The following is a 13677-nucleotide window of genomic DNA, read 5'->3' as shown; positions in this document are numbered from 1 at the left end:
GCCTCAATCAGCAATCACCTCGCCCATCCAGTTTACCATGTGTGCGTGTCTTTGCTAGCTGTACGCCGCAGTACGCGTAACGAGAACGCGATATATTGCGGGAAAACAATGATTTATTTGCTTTTGCATTTTGACGAATTTTTAATGAAAAAGGGTCTTTAAAATAGCTTTTCTTATGGTTCAAATTTTAAGCTTTCTTTAAAATCTATTAATGACAATATAAAATACGGTTTGAAGATGACATTAGTGATGAAAACTCAATTTTGGCCATGTAACACTTCAGTGATCCTGTGTGCATCCTTAACACAAATTAAATATCACATTCATGAACAAAAAACATTGCCATGTGTACAAAGCACTGTATCAACCCTTATTTCACTCCTGTATATTATTTTACATTTAGGCCTATATATTATTATCTTCTAATTTTATATTATTTGCATGATTGAAAGGATTTTAATTTTTAATTTTTACACCATGTGTAACACAAACAGTATATTCTCATAAGCAAGCCATCATTCAACTGAAGACTATAGTAGAAGCAGCACTCAAGTGTACAAAATTAGTTTGATCAATAAAATGGTCCAATCTTTATAACTTTTTGAAAACATACATTTTATATTTTATGCAACCTACAGATCAGAAAAGCACCGCAAGTGGATCCCAGTGGTCATTTGGGTATCCAGTTGAAATACATACACCCCTTATGAAGGCATGACTTAAATCTTCCAGACAGGGAGTGTGAATTTCAATGGGGTTACCTGAATGGGTGACTCCGTGTGAAATCTAAACTCCAAGTGTGGAAGATCAAGATCATATTTTCCATAAGAGGTGTATGGATTTGAACTAGAATACCCCATTCTGAGGAAGCCATTAGCAAAGATAGCGAAAGTAAGATATTTGTATTTTGGAAAAAAATCTCTGATATAAATATATAAGCATCAATGAAAACACCACAGGAATGAATACTGCATTTGTTTTTGCACTTGGGTAGCTCATCCACTGCAGATTTTAAATTATACCTAGCTACAACCCTAACCAATCTTTACTTATCATCCAATACCTGGTTGCGTTGATAATGGTGTTGTCGCTGTAACCGCATCAGCATTCTGTGGCATCTGGCTGCTAGTTGACCAATACTGTGTAGCTGATGATGCACTCTGATTGGTTGGCCCTGACCCCTGACTTCCGCTGCTCCTTCCTTCAGGCTCGGTTCTACTGGTGCTAGTGCTCGCTGCTGAAGTAGATGACTGTGCCATGGACTGCTGGTAGCTCACTGTTTCACTACTGTGACCACCGCTCCACGATTGAGAATTATCTGTCAACAATTACAAATATTTTACTAGAACCTGCAACCTTGAAAACAAAAGTTCTTGGAACACCGGGCAAACTTTGTCAAAATTCCGTACGAAGTTTTGCATAATCATGGAAATGACATATTGTGTTTAGGAATAAACAGGACATCTACGCATCAGTGATTTACCCTTCCCCATATCTCCACCAAACAATCTTGGAACTGCTGAAGACGTTGGCATTTCTCACCACTGCACAGGGAAGATAGGATGGCAGTTTTCCATTCTCAATACATAAGTGTTCCAAGACTGTCCCCACCATACACATGGGAATCTCCGTCTTTGTACGGAAATACAATGAATCAATAAATTATGGTAATACACCCCAAAGCACATAGTATTCAAAAGCTATGTCCACCAGCAGTGAATTACCTCATACATAAAACAAGCAATAGTTTGATCAAACCACATTTGTATAAATTTATTTGCGTAGCAAAATTAAACACGAATTTTCGGTCATAGACCTTTGTCAAGTGATGACCTATTGCGTGCCGGAAAACAAAGGAAGATGAGAGCATAGAAACGCGCGAGGAGTCGCGCGCGGAGTCGTGCGTGAAAACACAGTGAAAGGCGCGAGGCCTAGCGCAACGCAGAGGGGGAAGACACGCAAAAGGTCAAAATCAAAATTACTGCAAAGAAAAATGAAGGAAATGAATAAATCAAGAAAAGTAAAGTAAAGAGAAAAGAAGAGAAGAGAAAAGAAAAAAAATTAGAGTAAAGAAAAGAAACCAGAGAAGAAAAGAGAAGAAAAGAGAAAGGAAGAGAAGAAAAGAAAAAGAAAAGAAGAAAAGAAAAGAAAAGAAAAGAAAAGAAAAGAAAAGAAAAGAAAAGAAAAGAAAAGAAAAGAAAAGAAAAGAAAAGAAAAGAAAAGAAAAGAAAAGAAAAGAAAAGAAAAGAAAAGAAAAGGAAAGGAAAGGAAAGGAAAGGAAAGGAAAGGAAAGGAAAGGAAAGGAAAGAAAAGAAAAAAAAAAGAAAATGCACAAGATGAAAGTAATGTGAAAAGTTAAATATTAATGTTGAAAACATTAAATTGAATGTTCATCCCATTGGGTTGAAGTGTGCCCAGATTAAATATGATGCGTTGTTCCTCGACTTTCCGTTTGTGAGTATTTTCTTCTCTTCCTTTCTCTTTTCTTCTCTTTTCTTCTCTGGTTTCTTTTCTTTACTCTAATTTTTTTCTTTTCTCTTCTCTTCTTTCTCTTTACTTTACTTTTCTTGATTTATTCATTTCCTTCATTTTTTTTTGCATTAATTTTGATTTTGACCTTTTGCGTGTCTTCCCCTCTGCGCTTGCTAGGCCTCGCGCTTTCACTGTGTTTTCACGCATGCGACTCGCTGCGCTTTCTGTGCTCTCATCTTCCTTTGTTTTCCGGCGCAATAGGTCATTACTTGACAAAGGTCTATGACCGAAAATTCGTGTTTAATTTTGCTACGCAAAAATAAATTTATACAAATGTGGTTTGACACCAAATATTTCTGCTTTTGGACTCTTTTACTTATCATTATTCAAACCTATGCAGCCACTACCTTTTTACTACCTTTTTAATAGTTTGATCAGCTCGTAATCAGTGGGAATTGTTAGGGTTTGACCTCTACGCCGAAAAGTAGACCCAGGTTAAGAGTGATTTTTTTTTACCTGCCTGGTCTTTATTGTGCGTGTTAAATAAAGTATATACAAAGTGTAGGACTTAAAAAATTATTTGTGATACCTCTGATGAGTTGTCACAAGATGGTTCTCAAAATAAAATATATTGATATTAGTCCGCAATGTTAAAAGGCCCACCTATTACGAGCTGATAGTGTAGATTCTCATTACTCTGGGAATTCCCTATTTCTGACGGACCTGGAATAAAATACAGCGAACGGAAGCCGTACGTTTTCAACAGGTCAAGGTCCACATCATTACAACACTGCTCCAGACTGGACGATGTTGGTTCCATCCATCAAAAACGAGTATATCTGGTAGTCCAGAATAAAATTTGTACTTATCAATCTAAACTTACTCCTAAATGGCTGACTTCCAGGTGCTGATACTGTGGGCGATGTCGGCGGCTGTGATGAAGGGCCTATCTGGGCTGGAACTGGCACAGGCGTCGGAGGACCAGAAGGACCCAGTGGTGTAGGAGGCCCTTGAAGACTCTGTGGTGTCAGCGGTCCACCGTGAGGGGGACCTCCTGGTGGGGTCGGTTGAGGTGGTGAGTGTACTGGTGGGAAGGCGTTACTCTGTTGTGGATGCATACCTGCCATCATATGTGGAGACATCGGAGGAGGACCACCTGAAATATAAACAAAAAAAAATGTAAATGAGTGTAATTTCTTTTGGTTATTTTGAATTCCTGGACAATGTTTATCCCCTGCTCATAATCAGGAATTTCACAGGGCCTGATTTTCTAGGCCAAGGCAATTTGCTTTTATGATATATATATGGACGAATCCTTGTCCATATTGACCATGGTTGAAAATGATATAAAAATCAAAGAAATATCTCACTAAAATTTGACAATTCCGATCAATTTACCACCGTTTACGTGCAATTCAGGTAGCAACACTGGCACTTCCAGGTTTGGATGTCGACAAATACCCACAATGCATTGCGATTTTTGGCCGATTTCACTTAATCGATAGGTGGCGCAAGGAATTATGACTACCAAGAATTTATGAGCGAAGGAATTAAAACTTATCTTCCAGATTTTCCACATGATGGTAATTAGACCTTAAGCAAAGTGTCCCTCTCACATCCACAAGTTTGAAACTGGTCAGTAACATTTGACCTACACTGTACTAAATACATACCCATTTTAGGTTTACCAATTGGGGGTGGCCCAGGTGGACCATCTGTAAATATGTGATTAGGTGGTTGTCCAGCCAATGTGTTGGTAAGCAACAACTGAGACATTATACTGATCAGTGATCACCCCAGACCTGATGAATGGAATGGGTAGTGGATGCAAGGACGAACTTAGGAATGAAACCAAAACTCGACTGGCGAATGACCACCTGTTCCGCCCGGTTCCATCCGGTTTCCATTGCTTAAAACAATAGAAACCGGACGGAACTGGTGGTCAACCGTCGGTCGAGTTTTGATTTCATCCCTTACCCATTCTTAGTTGATCCATTGGAGGATGCCCAGATGGACCATCTGGAAGACTGTGATTAGGTGAGAGTGGTTGCCCAGCCAATATGTTGGTATAAGCACCATCCGAGGCATTATACTGATCAATGATCACTCCAGACAGTTACCTGAACGGATGGATGGAATGACTAGTGATGCAAGGACCGACTTACCCATTCTTGGGTGATCCATTGGAGGAGGCCCAGGTGGGCCATCTGGCTGTCTGTGGTGGGAGTGGATGTCCAGCTAATGTCTTGGTAAGTAACAACCAAGGTATTACACTGATCAGTGATCACCCCAAACAGTTACCTGGTGAAAGGATGGATGGAATGACTAGTGATGCAAGGACCGACTTACCCATTCTTGGGTGATCCATTGGAGGAGGCCCAGGTGGGCCATCTGGTTGTCTGTGATTAGGTGGGAGTGGTTGTCCGGCTAATGTATTGGCAAGCAATGATGGAGACATAACAGTCATCCCCATACTTGTACCTGCTGGATATGAGAAATGATCAATCATCAGCATTAGAACACTCACTGGGTTATTGAACTTGCTGAATATCTCTGGTTTAGAAGCCATAAGATGAATTTAAAAAGGAGGGACATATGTAATATAACTATACTTTACCTCATCTCTCATTGAGAGTACCACCAAAGCATTACAACTCACATCATTCATGCTGGTGGTTATATGTGGTAATACCATGTAATCACATATATTATAGCATCACACAACAAATTTGGCACAAACATCAAAAAAGTTTGTTTACTAACTCTCATGCATGTAAGCAAGTGTTAGTTTTCAGGCATTTCATTCACTCTTGGCAGATTAGTACTTAGTATTTAAATCCAACACAAAATTGCATCTTTTATTAAAAGCAAAATATCAAACAAAACATTGTGGATTAGGAGCAAAAAACATCGTTAAAAGTTCACACTTTCAAATCAAACAGCAAGTTTATAATTTCAAATGTTTCTTTTATATATGACTGCACCATTTAAATGTTCTTGAAGATGTGATCAGAGAGGTATGGCTGGTTCATATTCACAGTATTTTTGAATTAATGTTATTTTAAGTTCTTATTTTTCCCATTCTGAAAGATAGTAAAATGACAAATTTGCAGCTCTGAGCAAGAACCAAGATACTATTTTTCAAGTGTCAAGGGCTAAACTAGATATCTTAAAAGACATAATTCCATTCTGGGATTCTAGAAGTGGACAATATATCATATTTACAAATATGAGGAGTTCATCTGCTTTATTCAAAGTGTGATAGTTTATACATTATGCATCTTTAAGGTTATTAATTATTTTAAACTGTTGTGATTTGGTAGTTCACAGCATCTTACGAATGGTAGTGAGCTTTGGCAAAAACTGTATTGCTCAATTCATAGCGAGCGTGTAGAAGAATTAAAATATCATAGATATACTTTTATAGGTGCTGCGGTTCTTGAGTTACGTTGTAAAGAGGGCTGAAACAACAACACTTTTGTAAAACGCACATAACTCATTAACAACAATAAATTAAGCAAGTTTGCAAAGTATATGATTTGTAGAATGAACTTTTGCAAAACATCAAGGTGTTAATTTTCAATAATATATTGATCTAGATAATGCTAATCGATTTTTAGGTTGCTTCGACCAACAATACCTCGTCTACCCTTAAGGATACAGGTTTAGTATTATTGTTATTATGGTTTTTGAGAGAGCTGGGAAGGGGCCAAACAAGAACAAGGGTCAAGTTTATTTACAGGGGCTGATAGAGGGTCAAGTTTATTTACAGGGGCTGACAGCTGAACTTACGTAACTTGGCTGTAACTTATAAAAGTTATAACCAAGAACATATTTTGCAATTCTACAAATATCTATTACTTTGATATTTCCTATCCAATCTGGCCCAATCAATATTTTTCCCGATGGAATCCTATACATTATACACGAGTATCATAATTATAAGTGCCCCCTACAAACTTTTCCATCTTGCGTCCGTTTAAGTGCCCCTCCTTCCTTTCAATAAACTGTTAGCATGTCACTACATGTAGTTGAATCAACAAAATTACCTCATAGAGTTGCAAGATTTGTTCTACATGTTTATTATTTCAACTTTATTAAACTACAACATGGTTCTCCAAAAAAATGTCCAATTTGACTTGCAAAACATGGTAGAGTTACTTTCCGACTTACTTAAGCACCAGTGGCACTAATTAGATTGAATATGGTAAGTTTTTTCATGCAAATTAAATATCATTGGTTGTTAAAGCAAAGGTATTATATAATATCTATATGGTTAGCGTAACATGCATACCAAGTCAGCCGAGCATCACAACCCAAATTACATGCCGATTCATACTCAGTGTCGACTGCTCTAGTTTTCCCAACCTCATTGTTTTTTGCTTTGAGGTGATTATGGATTTTGTTGCATTAAAGTCATCAGCAATCAAAAAGTACTCACACATTGTATGAAAATTAAATTTTGGAGGAATGTATAAGCTGAAAAATGTGAAAAGACTCCTTTAAATCGAGCAAATTTGTTTTCCTCCTGGTCTCTTATAATATGGAGATAGAGTTTAAGACACTAAGATCATTTTGGATTTAGTCTGCACAGCAACCAGTTTAGTTCCGCTCCCTCCACACAAACTTCTGCCAATGACCACATATACGCTGTTTCTGATTAGCTAAGAGGGCGACAATGTAAAGTCTATGAGAACCTGATCAGAAGCGATGTATCCGGGAACTTGATTACCAGTGGGTTGAACTCCTGGCTGAATAATCATATAGGTAAGCTAGCCAATCAAAAAGAACCTGATCGTTATCATTGGCAGACTATTTGTGTGGAGGGAGCGTAACCAAACTGGCTGCGGAGGAGACTATTTTGGATCTTGATTTGATCTTGATGTTGTTTTATGTAGTCATTCCTATCATGTTGTTACATGTATGGTGCTTTGAACACAAGCAAATCAATGCCAAGAAGGCCAAACTGTGCAAAGCAAACACATCCATATCATACTACTCTGCACTGGGTCATTCCAGTTGAAATCCATTACCCCCTATGGAAGACATGACCTAAATCCTCCACACAGGGAGTGTGACTTTCAAATGGGGTTACCTGAATGGGTGACAACATTTGAAATCCACACTCTCTTGTGAAAGAGCAAGGTCATGACTTCCACAGGGGGTAAACATTTGAACTGGAAAAAACCATTTTGTTTCAGTTTTTAAGATGGAAAGCAGGCCTGGAAAAATGTCAAATCCAAAAAGCTTATTATTCCTGGGAGTTTTGGGAGGATTTGTTTACTCTTGTAAGAATATATGAAAAATTGCCCCCCCCCACCAAAACAATTATGAAAATGACAAAAATATCTACTTTTTGTGACAATTTTGCTTAAAATTTGTTAATTTTTGCACCCCAAGAAAATTCACCCCCCCCCCCATTTTTGTTTTCTGGTGCCGCCAGTATGGGTCCCTAAATAAAGCAGAGAAATATAACATGTTTTGTATGTTATGTAATCACAGCCAAGCAAATCAAGACTTAAGTAAAAAACTAAGAGATTCACTTGTTTGTAGATGAAGGGAATTCTGCATATCTTGAGGCAGTCGGCAGTACGGGGGACGCAAAGCTACAAGAGGGGAGACAGATAGAGAGACATGTCATTCTACAACAGTAAACATATAGCATTCTCATTACAACAATGGGTGACTCCACACTGGAGGTGAAATGGGTTATTCCATTTAAAATCCACACTACCCCTGTGGAAGATTTTCAAATGGAATTGCACATTAACCAACTCTATTTGAAACTCACCTTCCTTTTGTGGAAGATTCATATAGAATCTTTCTCAGAGGGTACATGAAGCTCAAGCAGAGCTGCCTAATGTGCTCATTCCATTTGAAATTCATACTCCCCTTGTGAAGGATATTTCCAAAATCTTCCACAGGGGTAGTGTGGATTTTAAATGGAATAGCCCAATGCGGATCGATGCGAATCAATGTGGATCTCTCTTGTGCGTGCAGACGATATTGTGATTCGTGACATGAGCGCCTATACACATAATAATCGATATATTGATTGTCCAGTCACAAGTAATGCGCTCACTATGAGTGCGATCATTTCAACAGATGCAGATCACAATGCTTGTTGATGCGGATCACAAAAGTACACATTGATGCACACTACTGCCTACTCCCCTATTCCAGAAAAATACAGCACTTATTTTTAAATTATTATCCTGTCTTGCCAAATGAAACATAGCTAAATCCTAATCCTATAGGAACTTAGTCCTAACTGGCAATAAAAGTAAAATTGTAATATTTGGCAAAGTTTTTGGAAATAAGGGCCAAAACATGCGCATTTTAGGGTGTTTTTTGTATGCTGTGACAATCAAACCCAAAGACTTGTACTAAGACTAATTTCAGTTTATGCATTCTAATTTTTGGAAAAGACATGTTTCATTTATATAACCAATCATTTAAATATAGTAACACAGTAAAAGTGAGAATTAGAGCAAAATTTTGGCATATATTCAATATTTTGAATGTTTAGACTTGTTCCAAGTCTTTGATTTTTGTGACTCGATTGTCAGTAACATGCTAAAAATGCATGGTTTTGGGTCTTTTTTCAAGAAATTAGTAAAATAGTTAAGTTTTTCTTTTATCTCCAGTTAAGACTAAATGAATGATTAGGATTGAGCTATGTTTCATTTGGCAGAACTTGATAAAATATTTTTAATCCCCCAAAATTAGTGCTGTATTTTTCTGGAATAGGGAGTAATTCAGCTCTCGTGCAGAATCATCCAATAAGGCAATATAATACATTAAGCACTACTAATTGGGGACTTCATAAGGTGATGTTGGGAAGTCAACCAGCTTGTCAATCACTTCTTTGAAATTCAAAGATGTATTGTGAAGAAAAAATTACAAGCATTAATTTATAAACCTGGCACAAAAGTAACTACTCAGTTTTATAAGCCTTTCTTGTATGTAAGACATGCCTGGAAGACATGCAATCAAACAAGAATCCAAAATATACATTTTGTTAAGGAAGATGTCTTCTGTAATTTGACATCTCATTTGTGAAAATTGAGCAAAAACCAAGCATCAGAAAGTTATGCTATTATCCAAACCAAATCAAAAGTGACACTTGATGAGATTGGACATCGGATATCACTGCATTGCCATTTGGGCAATATTATCACATTTATGCATGAACACACGTTACTGTGTTGTTCAAAACCATTGCAATAAGTGACAGTTCTGACAGTCCTGGTCCAAGATCTTCAACACTTTCTGCTCAATTTTTCCAAATGAGGTGTCAAATTAAAGAAGACTCATTCCACTACAAAATGTTCATTTATAATTTTTGCTTCAGATTGCAAGATTTTATATGAACAATGACGGCTTATAAAACAAAGTACTTAGTTACTTTTTGTACCAGGTATATAGAGAAATATGTTATTAAGTAGTCCAAGTCACCTTTGAGGCACACTTACGATTTCTGCATGTAGCTCTAACCTACATACTACTACCTCTACTAAACTGAGCTATGGGAGGGGGACATATATGCATAGGGTTGGGGGTCAATTTGCAAATCTCGGGGGTCTAAACTACAAAGATTATAAGGGGTCCAACAAGTGAATAATGGGTATCTTTTTAATGTTGAACTCCATCACTCTGAAAAATAAGTTGCTACCCAATGCTGAAAAAGTACATTAACATTTATATTATTGGCTAAATTCAAGAAAAGTGTAAGTGCTTTCTTATTATCATATACATAAAACCTTCTTCTATTCCACCACAACTGAAGACAACAGGTGACAATCATCATGACCTGTTCCATTTCAATAGGTACAATGTTATCAATATTCAACATTATGCTGCTTGGGATTGACCTGTGTTCAATTCCAATTTTTCCATTTTCCCAAGTTGACAGAAAGTATCATGCCTATGGCGCTTCTAGCCATGCACTCAGTGGTGGCGCCACGGGAGGCAGGGGTAGCGCTAAGTTTCATTTTGGGGTCCCGGACTCGCCAAAATACAGTTCGGACCCCCTATTTTTAAATTTTTTCCTGCAGACCCCCAGCTTTTCAATCTAGCGCTACTGCAGACATGCTATTTATGCTGCATTTGTGCAATTCTGACTTATCAAACTCTACTACAGACCTCCTACTAAGTTCAGGGGTCCCTGCGGACTAAGGAGCACTTTGTTCTAGCGCTACCCCTGACGGGGGGCATGAGGGGCCAAATGCCCCCAGTCAAAACTCTTGCCCCACCCCCTGTTTCCCTCAGTAAAAACCCAAAATTACAAAAAATTACTTTTTGCAGCAATTTTATGCATAAAATATGTTGATTTTGCTCCCCCCCTGAAATTCACTTTGCCCCCTCAATGCCCCCCCGGAAAACATTCCTGGCGCCACCACTGCATGCACTGTAAGGGAACTAACCAATATTTCCATGACATCTTATAAATCCTTTTTTATACCATCGGAATCCTCTGGCTACATAATATTTGTATGCAAAGTCCTTTTATTATAAACAAACTTTAGGGTAGAGCAAGGGTAAAAAATTCGGATTACGGTTGTAAAAATGTGATTTTTTTTTATTTATGCATTTTTTTCAGTTCAATATTGACACAAACTGTTGCTTCAAAAAGATTTCAAATCAATACTCTAAATATCTGACAGACCTGATATAACGGAAAATATGCATCAGTTTTGATGAGTCTGTTTAATTAATATGCACCACTAGTTTATGTGTAGGGTACAACAGCCATCAATTGTAGTCTAACGGTGATCAATGTCTTAAAAATATGGGTTCGCATTTCCAACATTTCTCGCTTGCCTTTCAGGGTGGGGGGAGGTGGTCAGTATCCTAGTAAAAGCACTTTTGTTTATAGCGCGCTATCCAATGTTTAGCTTGTTCCGTAAGTGACAACAATGTGAGTATCATTGGATATGGCTTCAAATCGTGAGATTTGCACTATGCACACCACACATACACACACCGGGGCTCAAAAACATTTTAGGTTATGAGCACTTTTTAAAAACAGATTTTATGACTAGAATTGCTTGATTCGTAATTAAGGTTGCCCCACAACAAAGGTTAAAAGTAGCCCTTGCGTGTGCATTTTGCTAGTGGTTAAATATTCTTAATAGGTGTTATTTTGTAACTTGGGCATGGCAATAACTTGGGAAGGGCAAATTGCCCTACCTCCGTTTATTTTGAGCCTTGACACACATTTACAGACATTACAAAGATGCGGGATGAAGAAAGAGAATAAAGCTACGCACCACCAGGCGGTCCTATCATGCGGTTGAATTCATTCATGGTGGTAGTAGGTGGTATACCAACGGCTGCAGGTGCCATGTGCTGATGCTGTTGTATCATGTTTTGTAGACCTCCATTGCTGCTAGCAGATCCATGGGAGATATTGTGTTCAACCTGTACACATTCACCGCCAAATTCATCTTTAACAAGTCTTCCTGGTGGCCCTGCTATAATGGAAGGAAATAAGAGGGAAGTAGAAATGTATAGTGAGATGTTTAGATTTTTGAAAGTACTGGAAATTCTAATTACTCCCCATTCCAGAAAAATACAGCACCAATTTGTTTGGATTAAAAAAATATTATCCTGTTTTGCCAAATGAAACAGAGATAAATCCTAATCATTTAGGATAATAAAATAAAAGTAAACTTTTAATATATTTGCAATTTGAGGGAAAATGGACCAAAAACATGCAATTTTGCATGTTTTCTTACAATTGTAGTCACAAAATTGAAAGACTTGGCACAAGTCTAAGCATTCAAATTCTTGAGTATACGGTAAGAGTTAGCTCATAATTTTAATATTATATGTTATTTTTGATAATTATTGGTTATGAACAAGGTTGGAAAAAATTTTTCCCACAATTAGTCTTTGTTCTTTAAAAAAGACAATTAGTCTTTGGGCTTGATTGTCACAGAATACGAAAAAGTTCGAAAACGCCTAAAATGCATGTTCTTGGCACTTATTTCCAAAAATTGACCAAATATTAAAATTTCAATTTCATTGCCAGTTAGGACTAACTAAAGGATTGGGATTAAGCTGTGCTCCATTTGGCAAAACAAGATAATATTTATTTAATTAAAAAATAGGTACTGTATTTTTCTGGAATGGGGAGTATATCATGGATTCTCAACAGGTAGCTTACCATCTACTGATCATATTTGGCCCCCGGGATTTGGCCCTTGACCAACTCTAAAATGATTAGGATAACATTAAGAAACTGGGGGTTTATTTGGCCCTCAAGCACGGGGTGGGGATGAATATGGTATAGGGTTTTTTACGTGATCGGGACACAGCACATCATCTTGGGAAATGAACAAGACGTTTGTTTAAAAGAAAACTTTGTTGATGTAAGTTATAACAGAAATCAGTGAAAACTATAGAGAACATCATCTTGAATTTGTGCATCACCACCAGAAACATGCCTAAATGAAATCCTATAGTACAGAATGCAATGTCACAAAGCATGTTGCTTATTGTTTTTATTTCCTTTATTTCATTAATAAATATATGATGTTCAGATTTCACAAACTAAACAGTTCTTTGCAAAAAACAAAAATATAACCATTGCATTCTTGGATGCAAACAGAATACACTGTTATAATTATGAATTTATAATTTACACCATGGGCCAATTCCTTCAAAACTGACAATTTGGTGGTGATCCTCCTTATCCATATTGTATATTGTCTATTTGTTAATGTTATCTGTGTTAACCATTTTGCATGTTTTATTTTTACAGCTTTTTTGCCATATGTTAATTGTTATTTATTTCAGCAACTCAGGAAAACCAAACAGAAAGCCATGCGTTATTCTTTTCATCAAGATAACTACAGATTTTATTCCCACTCTCGCATTATTCCTACAGGCCTACAGATAAAATGTACACCAGCACTGGGCACTCTCTCTGGTCCTCTACAGCAGAAGTGGAATCAACTGCTATATGGTACATCTATCCGTCTCATCAATATCCTAACTGAACATTGTGCTGCTTCTCTTGACAGTTTCTCTGATGAAATCACCGAACTCGAAGATGACCTGCGATCATGTTGTACAGAGGCCCAATGGGAACAGTATAATAATGAGATAAATTCATGTTTGTCCACACAGAAAGCCGAACTTCTTGATCGCAGAAACAGGAAGATCCGTGGCATCTTGGAGAAACGTCAACAGCACAAC

At 37.4% G+C, this 13677-nt stretch overlaps 1 protein-coding gene across 6 annotated transcripts in view; it reads right to left on the bottom strand.

The window, feature by feature from the left end:
* The window catches only part of LOC140142834 (mothers against decapentaplegic homolog 4-like), a 66524-nt gene that overhangs the window by 14315 nt on the left and 38532 nt on the right, over positions 1-13677 (bottom strand). For 3 of the 6 annotated variants that reach the window (XM_072164845.1, XM_072164846.1, XM_072164847.1), the window contains exons 5-9: positions 11745-11948; positions 8016-8078; positions 4822-4956; positions 3356-3628; positions 1064-1318 (exon numbers count right to left, since the gene is read on the bottom strand). In XM_072164845.1, the coding sequence (XP_072020946.1) occupies positions 1064-1318; positions 3356-3628; positions 4822-4956; positions 8016-8078; positions 11745-11948 (930 nt within the window). The remainder of the gene's footprint in view (positions 1-1063; positions 1319-3355; positions 3629-4821; positions 4957-8015; positions 8079-11744; positions 11949-13677) is intronic. The other 3 variants (XM_072164848.1, XM_072164849.1, XM_072164850.1) reach the window with 3 other exon arrangements.

This window comes from Amphiura filiformis, chromosome 20 (assembly GCF_039555335.1).
Source record: "Amphiura filiformis chromosome 20, Afil_fr2py, whole genome shotgun sequence".
Classification (NCBI taxonomy): Eukaryota; Metazoa; Echinodermata; class Ophiuroidea; order Amphilepidida; family Amphiuridae; genus Amphiura; species Amphiura filiformis.
The sequence above is the reverse complement of the archived record's forward strand: the minus strand, read 5'-3'. Positions and strand labels throughout refer to the sequence as shown.